General features: G+C 56.2%; 3 protein-coding genes across 6 annotated transcripts; all 3 read left to right on the top strand.

Moving 5' to 3' along the window:
* Positions 1–7,756, top strand: SPATA24 (spermatogenesis associated 24). 4 transcript variants are annotated; one of them, XM_009449757.5, is made up of 6 exons: positions 1–187; positions 1,437–1,502; positions 2,096–2,226; positions 2,316–2,386; positions 7,006–7,108; positions 7,191–7,746. In XM_009449757.5, exons 1-6 carry the CDS (start codon positions 71–73, stop codon positions 7,630–7,632), a joined length of 930 nt encoding a protein of 309 aa, XP_009448032.1. In that variant the 5' UTR covers positions 1–70; the 3' UTR covers positions 7,633–7,746. The 4 variants fall into 4 exon arrangements, with proteins under 4 accessions (XP_009448032.1, XP_001172583.1, XP_054541196.2 ...); XM_001172583.5 differs by having other exon boundaries at positions 4–187; positions 7,217–7,379; XM_054685221.2 differs by having other exon boundaries at positions 6–187; positions 1,335–1,502; positions 7,217–7,379.
* Positions 7,719–13,558, top strand: PROB1 (proline rich basic protein 1). The gene has a single exon (XM_054685209.2). The coding sequence runs from the start codon at positions 9,067–9,069 to the stop codon at positions 12,112–12,114; it is 3,048 nt and encodes a 1,015-aa protein (XP_054541184.2). The 5' UTR covers positions 7,719–9,066; the 3' UTR covers positions 12,115–13,558.
* Positions 11,116–16,584, top strand: MZB1 (marginal zone B and B1 cell specific protein). Its single transcript, XM_001172512.6, has 4 exons — positions 11,116–14,473; positions 15,568–15,692; positions 16,021–16,131; positions 16,231–16,584. Exons 1-4 carry the CDS (start codon positions 14,087–14,089, stop codon positions 16,385–16,387), a joined length of 780 nt encoding a protein of 259 aa, XP_001172512.2. The 5' UTR covers positions 11,116–14,086; the 3' UTR covers positions 16,388–16,584.
* Positions 16,585–20,134: the final 3,550 nt, after the last annotated feature.

The raw sequence follows: 20,134 nt of genomic DNA, 5'->3' as shown, positions 1-20,134 counted from the left end.
TCTCATTGGTGGGCGACGACGAGGATCACCCCCGAGGCAGCCATTTCCAACTAGCTGGCGGGGGCGGAAGATGGCGACGCCCCTCGGGTGGTCGAAGGCGGGGTCAGGATCTGTGTGTCTCGCTTTAGATCAACTGCGGGACGTGATTGAGTCTCAGGAGGAACTAATCCACCAGCTGAGGAACGTGGTATGCAGCCAGAGGAGTTTGGGGAGAGGCGGGGCCGGATGCCTCACTGGTGGGGGCGGGGCCAGAACCTGTTCCGATGCGGGGGCCGTGCCTAGAACGCATGGCCCATGGCGTCATCAGGAGGAGGCCGGGCTCAGTCGGTAGGGGTGGAGCCAAAAAGGGGCGGACCTTCCTGAACCAGGGAATTTTAACTAAAATCAAGCCATATTCTCCCTTGCGTTTGCCTGGTTGCTGCAAGAGCTGGTAGAGAGTCCCTGAGCCTCAGTTTCCCCATTTTCAGTGGAGATGACGTCACTGAGTTCCCATGGCCCTTGTGTGCAGGCAGAGAAACTGTCATCCCTTCTATTATGGACACCATTCCCGAGAGTCAAAGGCAGTGCCGTGTTGAATGCAGTAAGCGCAGATTTGGCCCTTGCCAGCGCTAACTTAGGGGCCTCCAAGAACTTTACATGCCTTAGCTTTTGCCTTCTCAATCAAACCCCAGCTAATGGGTGCAAAGCATTGCAGTCACAGATTACCTGGGTAGGCATGATAGAATCCTGGCCAGCTGGAGTTCATGGTTTTTCTGGTTTTGTTTTCCTGTCTTGATAAGAAGGTTAGGATGTATCTCCATCTCAGAAATAAAACTGGCTTCACATCTATTTCTCATTCTAAGTTGTTCTTAGACAATTTCTTCCCTTCTGGGAAGTTGAATGTGGGGGAAAGGGGAGAGAGACCTGTCCTATTTGCTACCCTAATGCTCTCATTCAACAAAATATATGGAGCTCTAGGCACTGAATTGCCTTTGATTCCCTGAAGGTACCCAGGTCTTCCTCTTGGCAGCTGACCTTGGCATGTGTGTCCCCACCATCCAGAGTGCTTTTCTCTCTATCCCTCTTCTGGCCCACCCTATATAGCAGTCAGATCTCAGGTCTAACATCCCCTTCTCCGGAAGTGACTCTGACCCTTCCCCAGGCTGGGTTGGGGCCTCCTCTGAGCCCCAGATCCCCTTATGTCTCCCCATCAAGGCACACAACATGTTAGAAGTGCTAGCTGTGGACTGCCTCCTCCATGAGGCTGGCTGCTCCTTGAGGGCAGCACTTAGAGCTGAGTCTCAGTTTATCTGTGGAACGAATTCTCCCTTCCCAAGGCCTCAGTCTCATCCTAGGTACCACGAGCATCATCCTGTTATCCGCTTTTGGTCCTGGTCCCTAGAGGGCGCCCCTTCTACTCCAGCCCCAGGCCCTCCCTCAGCCAGGCTCTGTTGCAGATGGTTCTCCAGGACGAAAATTTTGTCAGTAAAGAAGAGTTCCAGGCAGTGGAGAAGAAGCTGGTGGTAAGTAATGGCCTCTGCGGTCTCCTAATCTTCCCCCATTTCCCAGGATCCCTGTGGTTAGGCAGGCTCATTAAGTATTAGCCTCTGATGGGTGCGGTGGCTCACAACTGTAGTCCCAGCTCTTTGGGAGGCCAAGGCGGGCAAATCACTTGAGGTCAGGAGTTCGAGACCAGCCTGGCCAACATGGTGAAACCCTGTCTCTACTAAAAATACAAAAAATATATATATACATACATATATATATATTAGCCAAGCATGCGTGGTGGCAGGCGCCTGTAATCCCAGCTACTTGGGAGGCTGAGACAGGAGAATTGCTTGAACCCAGGAGGTGGAGGTTGCACTGAGCTGAGATCATGCCACTGCACTCCAGCCTGTGCAACAGAGTGAGACTCTGTCTAAAAAAAAAAAAAGAAAAAAGAAAAAAGAAAAAAGAAAGGTCGGCCTCTGAGAACCTCCAGCCCCTGTAGCAAGGTGGCCAGAATCTCCCTGTGCTCTGGCTTCTGTGTGTCCCTCTGAGAAGGGGGGCTGGTTAAGGGAGTCTAGGAGACCCAAGGCGGCCTAGGGTAATGAGGTGACTGCTGCTGCCCCTGCAGGAAGAGAAAGCTGCCCATGCCAAAACCAAGGTCCTCCTGGCCAAGGAAGAGGAGAAGTTACAGTTTGCCCTCGGAGAGGTAGAGGTGCTATCCAAGCAGCTGGAGAAAGAGAAGCTGGCCTTTGAAAAAGCGTGAGTGGGCCTCAGTACGGGGTGTGGGGTTTGGGGGATGCATCTGCTTGCTAGCCTGCCCACCCTCCCATCTTATCTTCCCCACCCAGGCTCTCCAGTGTCAAGAGCAAAGTCCTTCAGGAGTCCAGCAAGAAGGACCAGCTCATCACCAAGTGCAATGGTAGGCGGGAGGCCCGTGCTCTCCACCATGGTTATATAAACGGGCTCTTTCCTAACCACCCAGTGCCTGTGTCAAAGGCAGGGTTTCACTCTAACACCTGTCCCCAGCTGAGGATACAGGCAGGCCCGGGTGGGCCACACCTTCGAAAAGGCCTTAAGGGACCAGGCAGGCCACGGAAATGAGGGAAGCAGTCGGTGTACTATATTCTTCACCGTCATAAAGGAATGGGCTTGCTCCCATTTTTCCTGAAACATACAACCTTCTTAGTCCACCTTTTGTTTTCCCACTTTTGATGGGTTACTCCTAACTGATACAAGAGGAACACAGGGCAAGCACTGTCCTATTTGGGACCTGATCCTTAGTCTCAGGGTCAGGACTCAATAGGGAAGGATGCATGTGGTGACAGGGGGCTAGGATTGCCAGATCTTTAAAATGGAAACTAAGAGTTATTTTTATTTTTCTAAGACTGGGTGTCACTATGCTGCCCAGGCTAGTCTCAAATGCCTGGGCTCAAGTGATTCACCCACCTCAGCCTCTCAAGTAGCTGGGACTACAGGTGTGAGCCACCATGCCCAGTGAAACCAAGTTGTTTTATTTTTTTTGAGATGGAGTCTTGCTCTGTTGCCTAGGTTGGAGTGCGGTGGCACATGGCTCACTGCAACCTCCATCTCCTGGGTTCAAGTGATTCTTCTGCCTCAGCCTCCCGAGTAGCTAGGATTACAGGTGTGCACCACCACGCCCGGCTAATTTTTGTATTTTTAGTAGAGATGAGGTTTCACCATGTTGGTCAGGCTGGTCTCGAACTCCTGACCTCAGGTGATCCCCCACCTCAGCCTCCCAAAGTGCTGGGATTATAGGCGTGAGCCACCGCACCCAGCCAAAACCAAGTTTTAATGGAAGCTTTTCTGACTTTTTAGTGTTGGCAGTTGATTTTGAAATTTTAAAACTATCGTGTAGGCCAAGTAAAATATCTGTGGGCTGCCAGTTTTCAACTCTGCTCTGTGCAGATGCCTGGGGGCCACTTTTTTGGCTCAGTTGGTGCCATAAGTTGTGGGGCACCTTCTGAGTCAGCTACACATGCCCGTACACCTCAGGAGCCCCTTTCATTTCCCGGAATGCTAAACTCCCCTTACCCAGTTTAAGTATGGGCTGGGCGCGGTGGCTCATGCCTGTAATCCCAACACTTTGGGAGGCCAAGGCAAGCGGATCACATGAGGTCAGGAGTTCGAGACCAGCCTGGCCAACATGGTGAAACCCCATCTCTACTAAAAATACCAAAAATTACCCGGGCATAGTGGCGGGCACCTGTAATACCAGCTACTCAGGAGGCTAAGACAGGAGAACTGCTTGAACCCAGGAAGCAGAGGTTGCAGTGAGCCAGGATCATGCCATTGCGCTCCAGCCTGGGCAACAAAAGTGAAACTCTGTCTCAAAAAAAAAAAAAAAAAAAAAAAGTAGGTATGAATTCCAGGCACAACATCTGCTTTGTTCACTGCAGCAGATCTCCAGTAGGCCAGAGCCCAAGCGCAAGAGGTTCAAGGTCCTTACTGGTGGGGCTCCCACGTGGAGCCTTGAGTACCCTGCCTTTCACCTGTTCAGCCTTCTCTCTCCCCTAGTGAGTGCTCTCACTGGGAAGATGGCAGCAGGCTGACATCTTGATCTGGCCAGGCAGGCTGACAGGGTCTCATAGTAGTTTGGTCACTGGCTCCTGCCATGGCAGGGCGCAACAGGCAGTCACTGCCCCCATGCTCGAGACCATTGGTCCCCTCAGTCTTGCCCTCTCCCTGGGCATCCCCTTACTTCCCAAAAAAGAACCTGGGGTTCTTTCCTGGTAGGGCCAGAGACCTCCTTCCCCTAGGTAATTTCCTTCCAACAGAGATCAGTCAAGCTCACGGGGCTTTGGATCTGCTTGTTGGAAGGTGTGTGTGTCATGGGGACAGGTCCTGGCTGCCTCCCCCAGAATATTCTAAACCCCTCCTGTGGGACACAAGCCCTCCTGAGCCAGTCTGGTGATGTGAACCTCACCCTGGCCAGTGCCTCCCACCCCTACAAACTCCCCTTGTGTGGTTTCAGTTTGGTTTTTACACTTACATAGTTCTTTACTCTCAAAGGGATTTTCTAACCATTCTCTCACCATCGGGTGCCACAGCCTTTTATTTTCAAAGAGTCACACAAATTTCTAATTCTTTTTCCCAAACGAACTTCACAAGTAATTAATTCCACTTAGCTGGACGCCTGGGAAGGAGGTTCAACAGTCCTCGTCCCATGACCCGGTGAACTCATGTCTTCATTCTCTCCCTTCACCTGTCTCCTCTTTTCCATGCTGTGCCTTCACTTTTTACCAGGTCTTCTCTTTTGAAATCTTAAATGCTTAGACATTTCTGTATTTTCAGAGTTTGTGTTCTAGTTAATTCTTGTCCAACCTTTTTTTTTTTTTTTTTTTTTTTGAGATGGAGTCTTGCTCTGCCGCCCAGGCTGGAGTGCAGTGTCGAGATCTCGGCTCACTGCAAGCTCCGCCTCTCAGGTTCACATCATCTTCCTGCCTCAGCCTCCCAGGTAGCTGGGACTATAGGTGCCCACCACCACACCTGGCTAATTTTTTGTATTTTTAGTAGAGACAGGGTTTCACCGTGTTAGCCAGGATGGTCTCCATCTCCTGACTTTGTGATCCACCCACCTTGGCCTCCCAAAGTGCTGGGATTACAGGCGTGAGCCACCACGCCTGGCCTTTTTTTTTTTTTGAAGCGGAGTCTCGCTCTGTCACCCAGGCTGAAGTGCAATGGCACGATCTCGGCTCACTGCAACCTCCGTCTCCTGGGTTCAAGCAATTCTTCTGCCACAGCCTCCAAAGTAGCTGGGATTACAGGCATGTGCCACCACACCCAGCTAATTTTTGTATTTTTAGTAGAGACGGGGTTTTACCATGTTGGCCAGGCTGGTCTCAAACTCCTGACCTCAGGTGATCCACCCGCCTTGGCCTCCCAAAGTGCTGGGATTACAGGCATGAGCCACTGTGCCTGGCCCCTTGTCCAACCTTTGAAGACAGTAGGATTTTCTTTCTATGGGAATCAGAATTTTCCAAGGTGCCATGTGGGGCAGTTATGTAAATGAAGCACCCCCAGATCCCTACAGCCTCCTTGGATTTTGATCCAACACAGAAAAATTATCATTTATTTATTTATTTATTATTTAGAGACAGGGTCTTGCTCTGTCACCCAGGCTGGAGTGCAGGGGCACAGTCATAGCTCATTGCAGCCCCCAACTCCTGAGCTCAAGTGATCCTCTTGGCTCAGCAAGTAGCCAGGACTATAGGCATGTTCCACCACCATACCCAGCTAGTTTTTTTTTTTTTTTTTTTTTAGTTTTGTAGAGGCGAGGTCTCACTATGTTGCCCAGACTGTTCTCTTACTCCTGGGCTCAAGCCATCCTCCTGCCTCAGAAAGTCATCTTTGCCTCAAATGTACGATTAATTTGGGGGTAGGCTTTGCCACCACTATCTCACTGGGTCCTCCCCAGACCACTGTGGGATAGGGCTGTCTCTTTCCCCATCTTTGAAATGAGGAAACAGGTCTGAAAATCGAGGCAACTCCCATCTTCTCCCACCACCCCTGAAGCCCTAGCACAAGGCTGGGCATCCAGCCAGCCCTCGGGAAGTTTGTTTGGACTGGGATGACTGAACTAGGTCTTTTTTCTGAGTCCTAAACCCCCAGGGACATCCCGTTCATTCGGTCTGCAAATATACTTTTTGTATACCTACTATGTGCCAGGTGCTGTTTTAGGCCTTAGGGATAAAGCCGTGAATAAAACAAAGATCCTTGTCCTTGTGGACCTTACATCCCAGCAGCGGAGAAGACAGATGAGTAAAGTATATGGTATGTTAGGTAAAAGTGTTAAGAAAAATAAAGCAGGATGTTGGGCATGGTGGCTCACGCCTGTAATCCCAGCATTTTGGGAGGCTGAGGTGGGTGGATCACCTGAGGTCAGAAGTTCGAGACCAGCCTGGCCAACATGGTGAAACCCCATCTCTACTAAAAATACAAAAATTAGCTGGGCGTGGTGGCAGGCGCCCGTAATCCCAGCTACTCGGGAGGCTGAGGCAGGAGAATTGCTTGAACTCAGGAGGTGGAGGTTGCAGTGAGCCAAGATCATGCCACTGCACTCCAGCCTGGCGACAGAGCAAGACTCAGTCTCAAATACAAAAAAAAAAAAGAGAAAGCAGGAAGAGGGAACAGGAAGTACTGGGAAATGTAATTTTTTGATGAGGGAGAGTTTCTCCAAGGAGGCAACATCTGTAAAGACCTGCAGGAGTTGAGGGCAGGCGCCATTCATCTTCCAGCCTTTGGGCAGGCCTGCCCACTTCTCTCCAAGGACCTTCTCCTGCCCTCATGTGGGTCCTCTGGTCCAGAATAGACTTGTGAAGTCATTGACAACAATCCTCAAACACTGCACTCCCCCAAGACTGCATAATAAACTCATTCATACTAAGGTATTAGCAGTTCTTCATGGAGAACTCTTGGGTGGGGAGCCAAGCTCTGAAAAGCCCCGTGAGGGAATGCCTTATCTCAGGAAGGAGCCCTGGGATGGGAACCACCCCTCCTCCCTGCCTCTCTCCCCCACAGAGATTGAGTCTCACATTATAAAGCAAGAAGATATACTTAATGGCAAAGAGAATGAGATTAAAGAGTTGCAGCAAGTTATCAGCCAGCAGAAACAGATCTTCAGGTGAGGGGTCTGGGCCCGGCTGGGGGTTGATGACACTGGGGAGCCAGACCTCTGGCCCCTACCTACCCTCGGCTGTCCACAGCCCACCACCAGCCGGCTCCGTTGCAGGAATCACATGTCTGACTTCCGGATCCAGAAGCAGCAGGAGAGCTACATGGCCCAAGTGCTGGACCAGAAGCATAAGAAAGCCTCAGGGACACGTCAGGCCCGCAGCCACCAGCATCCCAGGGAAAAATAAAATGGCCGCCGCTTTCCTGTTCTCTGGCTGTAATCCCCAGCCTCTGCCTTCTCTGCTCTGGGAGTCCCCAGCCTCTAGCCCCTGCTACTTCCCTCCCTCTTGGGTAGTGGTAGAGGTCCACAAGGTGGGGGCTTGTAGCCTAGGGGAGGAGCTGGGTCTTTGTTGTCTGGTAGGCACCACCGCTTCCTTTGGGTATTTAATCCCTTCCTATATAAACAGCCCTGGTTACCCAGTAATATTCCACCCCACTCCCAGTGTCCTGGTAAATTTAACTCTCCCAACTTGACTATAGGGCTGGAAGCCCTGACCAGAAACTTCAAAGACAGTGGGTTCCAGAACCACAAGGAATTTGGGAAGTCAGTTTCCATCACATGACAATAATGTTATACCTGCAAATTGCATTTGCACCTGCTGACACCTCCCCCAAACGGGAGCTTCACAATGGGAGGAAGAGAAAAGACAATGCTGTGTGTGGTTTTAAGGTGGAGAGACAATCTGGGAAGGGACCTCGATTTGCACAAGTTGCACAGGCAAGGCTGGATGGGATGGAGCAGCAACATTTTTTCAGAAGCCATCACCGAGTGCCCCCTAGGTGATCATGGGGACACACCCAGGCAGAGGACCCACTTCAGGGGTCAGATTAGCCCAGTGTAGCCTGTCCTGGGTCAGTTTGAGGCCAAGTGCACAGGAGGGGGCAGTGCTCTTGCTCCAGGGCCAGCTGGGGCCTGAGTCATAGCAGGACCTTGAAGCCAGAAGTTTAAGGGCAAGTGGTGCCCACAGTTGTAAGACAATGACAGGTGGTGGTTGCCTCCCCACCAGCGCCTGTCCCCAGCGCAGGTCCTAAGGCTGTGGGGGCTGAAGTTAGGGCCTTGTGAATACCTGGGGGAGCACAGGGCTGTTCTGGCCGCAGGGGCCTTTGGAGCTGGGACCACAAGCTACTTCGAAGCTTCCCGTAGGACCCCACATCGGTATCCAGGGCCTATTCTAGGTGCTGAGGCAGACTGTGAAAGCTAGAGCTGTCCACTCCAGCTCCTTCCAATAGGTCCCACCGAGGGCAGTGGGTCCAGCCAGGGGTAGTACCTTCCTGAGGCCCTGAAGAGTCAGGGAAGCCTCTAGCGGTGCTCTTCACTCTATTGAAGGGGATCAGGAAGAGTGTAACTGGGGTCAAGAAAGGTGGTGTGTGCACCCTTAAGAGCTCTAGCTGAGGCCAGCAATGGCAATGGGGGTCCCCTGCAGTGATGCTAAGGCACCCGGGGCTGAGGGGAAGATGAAATTGCTGGCTCTACCTGAGTCTCCTGGCCTGAAGGTCTGGTTCACCCGCTCACAGCCTGAACTGCACACAGCAGTGCCTGACTTCAGGCGGATCCCTGCTGGGCTTCAGTTTCCTCACCTGTGATAGGTGGAGTTGGGCCTAACTCCTGGCTCCAAGGCTTTGAAAGTTGGGCCTGCCATTCCCTCACCTGCCTGTCAGCCAAAGCTTGGAGCCCACCCCAGGTACTCCGGCTTGTGCCTGAGAAGGGGGTTAGTTGGGCATGGGGGCTGGACAGGGAATGGTGCAGGGCCCAGGTCTTTTCTGCTGCCGGCGCCGCTGGCTCAGGAGTGGACGCGGCCGCTTTAAGGCGCGGTGACCCCACGGCATCCTCGGGCGGGGCGGGGACAGTGCCGGCGCCACCAGCGGAGGCGAATGCGAGGGAGATAGTGCACGGCGTCCGGCCCCACCATGCTGACCGCGCTCGCCCCGCCAGCCCTGCCTGGGATCCCGAGGCAGCTGCCCACGGCCCCCGCGCGGCGCCAGGACTCCTCCGGCTCGTCAGGCTCCTACTACACGGCTCCAGGTTCTCCGGAGCCCCCGGACGTTGGGCCGGACGCGGAAGGCCCAGCGAATTGGCCCTGGGTGGCTCCTGGGCGGGGGGCGGGCGCGCAGCCTCGCCTGTCCGTCAGCGCCCAGAATAGCCGCCAGCGGCACGGGCCCGGCTCGGGTTTCCCGCGAGGCCCAGGTTCCGGCCCACGGCCACCCCAGCCCCAGCTGCGCACGCTGCCGTCGGGGGAGATGGAAGTCATCTTCGGCGTCGGACCCCTGTTCGGCTGCTCCGGCGCAGACGATCGCGAGGCGCAACAACAGCTCACGGAGCCGGCCTTCATCCGCCCTTTGCCGCCGGGGCCAGCGTCTCCCGCCGCGGTCCCACGCCAGTTCCAGGTCCCCGATGGTGGCTCCCGCTGGGCCACCTACCTAGAGCTGCGGCCCCGTGGGCCAAGTCCTGCCGCCCCAGCGCAGTTCGAGTGTGTGGAGGTGGCTCTGGAGGAGGGCGCCGCGCCCGCCAGGCCCCGGACAGTGCCCAAGCGTCAGATCGAGCTGCGCCCCCGGCCCCAGAGTCCCCCGCGGGCGGCCGGCGTGCCGCGCCCCCGGCTGCTCCTGCGCACCGGCTCCCTGGACGAGTCGCTGGGCCCCCTGCAGGCCGCCGCGGGCTTCGTGCAGACGGCGCTGGCCAGAAAACTGAGCCCCGAGGCCCCGGCCCCGAGCAGCGCCACCTTCGGGCCCACGGGGCGGTCGGAACCTGAGACCCGGGAAACGGCCTGCAGCACCCGCGTGGTCCTGGAGAAGGCTAAGTCTCGGCCACTTCGCGTACAAGATAATTCGGCCCCCGCCAAGGCCCCGAGGCCGTGGCCCAGCCTCCGCGAGCGCGCGATTCGGCGCGACAAGCCTGCGCCCGGGACGGAGCCGCTGGGTCCTGTTAGTTCCAGCATCTTCCTTCAGTCAGAGGAGAAGATCCAGGAGGCGCGGAAGACTCGGTTCCCGCGAGAGGCGCCGGATCGAACTGTTCAGAGGGCACGGAGTCCGCCTTTTGAGTGTAGGATCCCCTCGGAGGTTCCGAGTAGGGCTGTGAGGCCAAGGAGCCCGTCCCCGCCATGGCAGACTCCAAATGGGGCTGTACGGGGTCCTCGCTGCCCGTCGCCCCAGAACCTGTCCCCGTGGGATCGGACTACTCGGAGGGTGAGTAGCCCTTTGTTCCCTGAAGCCTCCTCCGAGTGGGAAAATCAAAATCCCGCCGTCGAGGAAACTGTCAGCAGGAGAAGCCCTTCCCCTCCGATCCTTTCCCAGTGGAATCAGTGTGTTGCTGGGGAAAGGAGCCCGTCCCTCGAAGCCCCTTCCCTGTGGGAGATTCCACATTCGGCAGTCGCGGATGCGGTGGAGCCACGTAGCAGCCCGTCCCCGCCGGCCTTCTTCCCGTGGGAGGCTCCAGATCGTCCTATTGGAACTTGGGGCCCATCTCCCCAAGAGACATGGGATCCCATGGGGCCAGGCTCATCGATAGCATTTACTCAGGAAGCTCAGAATGGGTTAACTCAGGAGGAGTTGGCACCGCCTACACCGTCCGCACCCGGGACTCCAGAACCAACAGAGATGCAGAGTCCATCCACGCGGGAAATTTCAGATCTTGCCTTTGGAGGGAGTCAGCCGTCCCCAGAGGTAGCAGCACCCAAGCCGCCCGGCAGCCACCCTGTGGGCACCCTGGACGCGGATAAGTGCCCGGAAGTCTTGGGTCCTGGAGAGGCGGCCTCGGGACGCCCCCGCATGGCCATTCCGCGGCCTCGAGACGTGCGCAAGTTGGTGAAGACCACGTACGCGCCAGGCTTCCCGGCAGGAGCACAAGGCTCTGGGCTGCCTGCGCCTCCTGCCGACCCCTGCGGGGAGGAGGGCGGCGAATCCAAGACGCAAGAGCCGCCAGCACTGGGGCCCCCCGCCCCGGCTCACTACACTTCCGTTTTCATCAAGGATTTTCTACCGGTGGTGCCGCACCCCTACGAGCCTCCCGAACCGTCCTTCGACACGGTCGCCCGGGACGCCTCACAGCCCAACGGGGTCCTGCGGCGGAGGGCAGAGAACAGCACGGCGAAGCCCTTCAAGCGCACAGAGATCCGCCTGCCTGGGGCCCTGGCCTTGGGTCGCCGGCCCGAGGTAACCTCGCGAGTGAGAGCGCGCGGCCCTGGAGGAGAGAACAGGGATGCAGAGGCCCAGCGCCTGGTCCCCGACGGCGACGGTCGCACCAGCCCTCTAGGCGGCGCCCGCAGCTCATCCCAGCGCTCCCCCGTAGGGCCAGCAGGGGTCCGATCGCCCCGCCCCGGCTCCCCTCAGATGCAAGCCAGCCCGAGCCCTGGGATAGCACCCAAACCGAAGACACCACCTACGGCCCCCGAGCCCGCGGCTGCCGTCCAGGCGCCACTCCCGCGGGAGCCCCTGGCGTTGGCGGGCAGGACGGCCCCAGCCCAGCCCCGCGCTGCCTCGGCGCCTCCCACGGACCGGTCCCCGCAAAGCCCCTCCCAGGGAGCGCGCAGGCAGCCCGGGGCCGCGCCCCTGGGGAAGGTCTTGGTGGACCCCGAGAGCGGCCGCTACTACTTTGTGGAGGCGCCGCGGCAGCCTCGGCTGCGGGTGCTCTTCGACCCTGAGAGTGGGCAGTACGTGGAGGTGTTGCTGCCGCCCTCGTCTCCCGGGCCGCCCCACCGCGTCTACACCCCTCTGGCCCTGGGGCTCGGCCTCTACCCGCCCGCCTATGGGCCTATACCCAGCCTCTCTCTGCCACCGTCCCCGGGCCCGCAGGCCCTCGGCAGCCCCCAGCTACCCTGGGTCTCTGAGGCAGGGCCCCTGGACGGGACCTACTACCTGCCGGTGAGCGGGACCCCCAACCCCGCACCTCCTCTGCTCCTCTGTGCGCCGCCCTCCAGTTCAGGTCCCACCCAGCCCGGCAAGGGTTCATTGTTCCCGCTGTGAGGCCCCGGGCCGATCCCCGTGGAGTTGGAGCCCTTGGATGCCTGGGAGATTCTGGCATCCAAGCCCCTACCCTCCTCTCTTTCCGTTGCCTCTGTCTTTAACCCATCCCAGTCAGTCGTCGGACAGGAAGTGATCTTCAGAGAATGAATCTGAGCCCCGAGGCTGGTGGAGCTGGAGTCACCCAGGAAGTGGCTGCCTACTTCCTCCCCCAACAAAATTATGTATCCCTTTCCCAGGCATTCCCAGGGCGTGGTGTGGTGTGGTGTGTGGGTGTGTGTATATGTGTATATGCGGGCAAGCAAATAGGGAAAGTGAGGCATCCCTGGGCTTGTCCCCAGGAGCCGATCAGAGGAGGTGCTGTGGCTGCCGTGGGGCAGCAGGAACGGGAGCAGCAGGAGACAGGGCGGGGAACTGTCTGCCCTCCCTGATGGCGGGCCCAGCTGAGGTGAGGCTGGCCAGTGCCCCTGGTGAGGTGGCAGGAAGGACTCTGGCTGTCGAGTCTGCTCTTAGGAAGAGGAGCTGAGCTTTGGCCCTGGAGGTTACTGGGGGGAAAGTGGCCAGTACAGCCCAGGCCAGGCTGGCTCCGAGAAAGAGAGCTAAGGCGGGGGACAGCAGGTGGAGGCAAAGCAAGGAATACAGGGAGGGCCTGGGTTGGGGGTGAGCCTGGAACTTGGGGTGGGAAGATGGGGAGCCTGGCCCTCAGAGCTGAGCTGACTCGTTTTTGGGCCAGGGGTGGGGCTTCAGTCCCCCACCCCCTACATCGGGAGTAGGTGAAATGGTCATCAGGAAGCTCTGAGAAGAAGGAGGGTTGGGCTGTTGTCCCACAGGAGCCTCTTGACCCCTCTATGTGGCCAGAAGGTGGGTTAGGGCCAGCAGTAGAAGCGATACCCCTGGTGGAGTATCCAGAGGGATCTGAAGCTCTTGGCAGGTTCCACTCCCCAGTAACAGATGTGGCAACAATGCCCAGAGAGGGGCTGGCCCTACAGACCAGTCACAGCAAGGGACAGGGCCCAGAGCCTGCACTTCAGTTGCCCTGAGATTCCAGGAGCCTCTGAGGGAGATGAGGGGGGTCTGCATGAGGTGGGAGGTGGTGTGCGTGGGGGTCTGTATATAGTTCTGAACCGGAAATGGCTGGCCCTTGCCAGCCTGGTGTGTGATGTGATGAGTTTGGGAAGGACAGTTTCCATGAGAAGCAGTGGCAGGGATGGGGATGGATGCCTTCGTTGTTCCAGGCCTGTCAGGGGGCCCAGGTCCCTAGCAGTCCCTGCCCTCTGCCCTGGACTGGAAGCTGACTAGGAGAGCTACGAATCAGAACAACTGGCCATTTTCTAGCTGGAGATGCCAGCTCCGATGGCATGGAGGGCCCTGGGGCCACCCCAGGTGTCTTTACCTCATCCTGGTGTGTAATAAATCACTGACCATGGAGCCATCATGGCTGAAATAACTGGTGTGAGGTGCCTGATTTCCTGCCATGGCCTCTCAACACCCCCCACAGTGCCCTTCCATGCCTGGGTATGGCCTGGGTGGAGGGGACCTCAGGGCTAGGGAAGGAGACCATGTGTGTCTTGGAAACAATGTAGCATCCCTGTCTCCCTGAACTTGCCTCCCAGGAGGCTGGCAGCCACACCTCATTCCTTCTGGTGGTTGAGTGGCCAGGGAGCCTTGGGGTCAATCAGGCTTGGGTTTCTCAGCATGGCCCCTCTAGCTATGTGGCCTTGGATTTGTCACCTCTCTCTGAGCCTTTGTGTCGGAAGAGGCAGAATAAACATGACAGTCTCATTTCTCAGAAAGGTCAATGAAACAAAAAAAGATGATGACGGCAGCCAACCAACTCTTCCCACAAGGCACTCAGCACAGTGCCTGCCACTTGGCCAGATCACAGGATGTGGGCAGTATCAGCCCCTATGTGTTCCTGTCTAGGCCCAGCCCCTCTCCTTGCCTCATTGCTCCCTATCTGTGAAATGGAGCTGAGATGGCTGGAGCCAGGGTCCAGCTAGAGGACAATGCCCACGTGGCATCTTCGGGGCCCTGGAGGAGGGAGTGGGAGGAGGATGGGAGGGGTGAGGTGTCAGTTCCCCATTGGTCTAGGCCAGGTGTTCTGTGGCGGTCCCCACACCACACAAGCACACACACATCTGCACCTCAACCACAGACTACACTTGCTGAACTGGCTCCTGGGGCCATGAGGCTGTCACTGCCACTGCTGCTGCTGCTGCTGGGAGCCTGGGCCATCCCAGGGGGCCTCGGGGACAGGGCGCCACTCACAGCCACAGCCCCACAACTGGATGATGAGGAGATGTACTCAGCCCACATGCCCGCTCACCTGCGCTGTGATGCCTGCAGAGCTGTGGCTTACCAGGTGAGTCCTTCGCCACTGTCACCCTGCCCTGCTCACACCCCTTCTCAAGCCAGACCCCTCCACCCACCTCACATTCCACCACCGGCCTTTGATCCCCAATCCCTACCACTGGGCATCAAGCCACAGATGCAGCCTTTCATATATTCCATGCCTCAGTTTACCCATCTGCCTGCCTAACAGCAGACAATCTGGGAGACCTCCTCAGTATTTTGAGACCCCAGGGAATCACTCACTTGTCCTTAGACTTCTCCCTTTCCAGGCCCATCCTTGAGTCCGGACTCCCTCCCCAAGCCTGACAGGGCGGCTTTGGCTATGTGTACATGGTGCAAGTGCACACGTGTGAGCGCCTGCACGTGAGTATGCGTGTGTCTGGCTTCACACACACACCTGCTGAGCATGCCTGCGTGCCAGTGTCTCTGTGAGGTGGGGGCCTGGGAGTACTTGTGTGATTGAATATTGGGCTCCAGTTTTTCTTACCTTGCTCTTGTGGTTTAAAATGGCACGTGCCGGCCGGGCGCGGTGGCTCACGCCTGTAATCCCAGCACTTTGGGAGGCTGAGCGGGGCCGATCGCCTGAACTCAGGAGTTCGAGACCAGCCTGGCCAACATGGTGAAACCCCGTCACTACTGAAAATACAAAATTTTAGCCGGGTGTGGTGGCACACACCTGTAGTCCCAGCTACCTGGGAGGCTGAGGGAGAAGAATCACTTGAACCTGGGAGGTGGAGGCTGCAGTGAGCTGAGATCGTACCACTGCACTCCAGCCTGGGCGACGAACGGCGTGAGACTCTCTCTAAATAAATAAATAAATAAAAATAAAATGACACTTGCCACTGGGCAGGTGTGCCCTGGAGGAGGGACCCCAGTGCCCAGGCCTCACCTACCACTTCAGCATTTCTTTCCCATCCCCCACCCCCATCCCAGAGAGCTTTGGGGGCTGGGGGAGGGGCCATGCAACAGCCTCACAGGTGCTTCCTGCTCAAACGGCTCTCTTGCCACTTTATTCTCCCCAGAGACTCTGCTCCTATCCTCCCCACCTCCCCCTAACTGAGCAGCAGTCCTGAGGCCCTGCCTCCCAGTCCCTCCTTGTTCCAGATGTGGCAAAATCTGGCAAAGGCAGAGACCAAACTTCATACCTCAAACTCTGGGGGGCGGCGGGAACTGAGCGAGTCGGTCTACACAGATGTCCTGGACCGGAGCTGCTCCCGGAACTGGCAGGAGTGAGTTGCCAATCCTGCCCCCACCTCCCTCCTCCAAGGGCAGGCCTGGTGGGTGGAGATTCCCACTCAGCCGCTCACACAACACACACACTCCTCTAGGACTCAAGTCCAAGGGAGGGGCTGGCTGGGATGAAGTCTGGGCTCTGGAGCTGAGAGCAAGTGGGAGAGCAGAGGGCCAGTGGACAAGGTCACCTTGTGACCTTGGGCCAGGGGCTTTCCCTCTCTGAATTCCACAAACGCCCAGCGTGTCCAGCTTGCTGTGGAGATGGGTCTCTCCCTGGCTGGGCTCCTGCCAAAACTGTACTCCTCTCCTCTCCACTGCCACCAGCTACGGAGTTCGAGAAGTGGACCAAGTGAAACGTCTCACAGGCCCAGGACTTAGCGAGGGGCCAGAGCCAAGCATCAGCGTGATGGTCACAGGGGGCCCCTGGCCTACCAGGTGATGCCCGGGGCTTGGGGATAGGATGAAGCTCCTGGAGCCTTGGTTTGCCCCACTGTGGGCTGGGCGGCATCTGAGGCTCCTGCTGGGCTCCCCTAGGCTCTCCAGGACATGTTTGCACTACTTGGGGGAGTTTGGAGAAGACCAGATCTATGAAGCCCACCAACAAGGCCGAGGGGCTCTGGAGGCATTGCTATGTGGGGGACCCCAGGGGGCCTGCTCAGAGAAGGTGTCAGCCACAAGAGAAGAGCTCTAGTCCTGGACTCTACCCTCCTCTGAAAGAAGCTGGGGCTTGCTCTGACGGTCTCCACTCCTGTCTGCAGGCAGCCAGGAGGGCAGGAAGCCCTTGCTCTGTGCTGCCATCCTGCCTCCCTCCTCCAGCCTCAGGGCACTCGGGCCTGGGTGGGAGTCAACGCCTTCCCCTCTGGACTCAAATAAAACCCAGTGACCTCACTTCTTTTCTCTGCAAAAGGTGCTTGCGGGGCTGGGAGTGCAGACATTGGTGTTTCTGCTGATATCCCTTCTGAAAAAAAAAAAAAAACTCTCAAAATCAATTTTTTTTTTTTTTTTGAGACAGTCTCACTCTGTCACCCAGGCTGGAGTGCAGTGTTCTTGGCTCGATGCAACCTCCACCTCCCAGGTTCAGGCGATTCTCCCACCTCAGCCTCCTGAGTAGCTGGGATTACAGGCACCCACCATCATGCCCGGCTAATTTTTGTATTTTTAGTAGAGACGGGATTTCACCATGTTGGCCAGGCTGGTCTTGAACTCCTGACCTCAGGTGATCCACTCGCCTTGGCTTCCCAAAGTGCTGAGATTACAGGCATGAGCCACCGCGCCCGGCCTTCAAAATGCTTTTTCTATTCTCTCACTCGACAACAACACAGAAGATGGCTGTGACCGAATGCGTGGGGGCTTTCCCCCACACACCAGGCAAGCAGTTCTGCAGCCGACACCAGCTGGGTGCCCTCCAAAATTCAATTCTGGCACTATCTACCTGGAGATAGTGTCAGATCCCACAGGCTGAGGGCTCAGTCCACCATTCTGTCCCCCATTCAGACACCAGTTCCAACTCCAGGCCTCTGGAGCTTCTGGCCTACTGGCTTCAAGATGAGGTTCCCACAACCCCCTCTTTGAGTTCAACTAATTTGCTAGAGTGGTTCGCAGAGCTCAGAGAAACGTTTACCAGTTTATTATAAAGGATGTTACAAAAGATACAGATGCAGAGATGTGTAGGGCAAGGTATGGGGAATGGGCTCGGAGCTTCCATGCCCTCCATGGATGCATCACCATCCAGGAACCTCCACGTGTTCAGCTATCCAGAAGATCTCTGAACCCTGCAATTTTGAGTTTCTGTGGATAATTCATTACATAGGTATGATTCATTAAGCCATTGGCCATTGGCGAACAACTTACCCTCCAACCTGTCTGTCCTCCCTTGACTGGGGATGGGGGGTGAGGGGAGGCTGAAATCCTGCCTTGGTCTCTCTGGTGACCAGCCCCTGTCCTGAAGCTACCCTAGGGGCTGCCAGCCATCAGTCAATCATTAGCACACAAGAAGACATCATTTGGGGGATTCTAAGATTTTAGAAATTGTACTCCAGGAAACAGAGGTCAAAGACCAAATATATATTTCACAATATTACATCCCTCCTACAGAAGGCCAAATTTGCATCCCTACAACTTCCAGAGGTAAGAGGGAGCCATCAATGGTGTGGTGATGTAACCGCCCAAAGGGTTCACCTTGCCCAAGCCTAGACAGAGCCGATTGCTCAAGACAGGGGAATTGCAATAAAGACTAATTAATGCAGAGCTGGCTGTGCAGGAGACCAGCGTTTTACTATTACTCAAATCAGTCTCCCCAAGCATTCAGGGAGCAGAGTTTTTAAGGACAACTTGGTGGATGGCGGGGAAGCCAGTGAGCCAGGAGTGCTGATTGGTCAGGACTGAAATCATAGGGAGTTGAAGCTGTCTCCTTGCCTTGAATCCGTTCCTAGGTGGAGGCCACAAGTCCCAATGAGCCAATTTATGGATCTGGGTGATGCCAGCTGATCTATCAAGTGCAGGGTCTGCAAAGTATCTCAAGCACTGATCTTAGGAGCAGTTTAGAGAGGGTCAGAATCTTGTAACCTCTAGCTGCATGACTCCTAAACCAAAATTTCTCATCTTGTGGCTAATGTTGCTCCATCCTACAAAGGCAATCTAGTCCTCAGGCAAGAAGGAGGTCTGCTTTGAGAAAGGGCTGTTATTGTCTTTGTTTTAGACTATAAACTAAAAACTAAGTTTCTCCCAAGGTTAGTTCAGCCTACACTCAGGAATGAAGAAAGACAACTTGGAGATTAGAAGCAAGATGGAACTGATTAAGTTAGATCTCTTTCACTGTGTCAGTCATAATTTTGCAAAGGTGGTTTCAGTGACATCCCAGGTCTTCAGAGCCTTCATGAGAAAAGAGAACCAAGGAAAACTGTGCACGCAGGTCACCTTGTGGCACACCTATTCCAGCCACTCCATGCTATCTGCACCCCTCCCAGAACACACGTCTCACTGGGTCTACACCCAATGGCTGTTCATTTTCCACACTCTGCCTTTGACCCCAGCTGGTATGGATGGGCCCTGGGTTTCTGACCTGCCAGATTCAACATTTTGGTTCTCAGTCCTGCTTTCTCTGGAAATTCTTCTGGCTGGGGCTTTTCCTTAGTAAAGGAGCCCTGGACCCCACCTAGGTCTGGGAACTGGAGATCGGTGGCACCAGAACTTTCAGTTTCCTTTGTGAGTGTCTCTGATCTGGCCAAGCCCTGGGAGAGAGACAGAACATTCTAACCCTCATTTTTAGAAATATTTTTATTTTGCACGAGAGCCATGTGCAGGAAGACAATCTAATCCCCCTTTGACAGATGCAGAAACCGAAACTTAGACAACAGAAGGGGTTTGGGCCAAGTCCCTGGCTGAGTAGTAGTAGGGCTGGGAGGGGATTCAGACTTAGGGGACCAGGGAGGCGGGCTGCTGGGGGAATGGAGGTGCCTGGGGCAGGCCCTGGCCACTCCAGCTTCCCTGGGAGCTGCACTCAGCCCCTTCCATCCTTCACCTGTTCCAGGACCTGCCTGAAGCCCCACCATCCGTGGCCTTCACTCAGGAGAGAAACCCTAGACACCAGGAGGAAAGTCAGGGCCCAAGAAACCCACTAAGCTTTCAGGACAGGGTGTGGAGCCGGGCACCCATGACGTGGACCTGTGTTTCTGTGGGGTGATTAGAGAGGCTGCATCAGCTCTGGGTGTGTGGGCCCCTTCATGCTACTGTGGATCTGGGACCGTGTTCTCCACCTTGTTCTCTATGCGTGTTGTGTGGTTTGGGTTGAATTGAGTGTCCATGGAGCTGTGTCTGCAGGGGGTCGGGCTTGGTCTCCACAGCACCCTGGGGAGTTCTGGGAGGAGAAGTTGGAGAGAAAAGTGCTGGGGAGTTGCAGAGGCTTCAAACTGGTCCAGCAACTTTGGAAATTGGGAGCAGTAGCCAAGAGGGAGAGGAGAGGACAGGCGGACAGAGGAACAGTGTGGACACTGGCAGGCGGGCGGACTCAGTGCTGTGGCATGAAGCTGCTGCCCAGCTGGAGAGCGGTGCTGCCCCTTGGCCCTTCGGGCAGGGCCTGGCCGTGGGCACAGCGACCCAGAAGTAGGTGGGCTCTAGAGTGCTGGGGCTGGGGCAGCCCAGAGGGGAACAGAATGGGGACCTCAGGCCCAGCCCTCACCAGCTGAGGAGCCTGAGTTCTTAGGGCCCCTCCCCATGTCCCCCTCTGCCATCCTCAGGCCCTAGGGCCAGGCTGGGCTGGGCCTGCCAGGAGGGGAGACAGGCTGGGCATAGGACTGCCTTCCTGGGCTGGGTGATGGGCAGTCACACAGGGCTTGGTGCATAGAAAGGCCCCACGCTCCATCTAATGCTCCTGCTATCTTTAAATTCTTTATACTTTTGGAATAAAGGCCTCACATTCTTACTTTGCACTGGGTCCCAG

The sequence above is a fragment of the Pan troglodytes genome, chromosome 4, assembly GCF_028858775.2.
Source record: "Pan troglodytes isolate AG18354 chromosome 4, NHGRI_mPanTro3-v2.0_pri, whole genome shotgun sequence".
In the NCBI taxonomy this organism is placed as follows: Eukaryota; Metazoa; Chordata; class Mammalia; order Primates; family Hominidae; genus Pan; species Pan troglodytes.
Note: the sequence above shows the minus strand (reverse complement) of the source record. Positions and strands in the feature narration are given on the sequence as shown.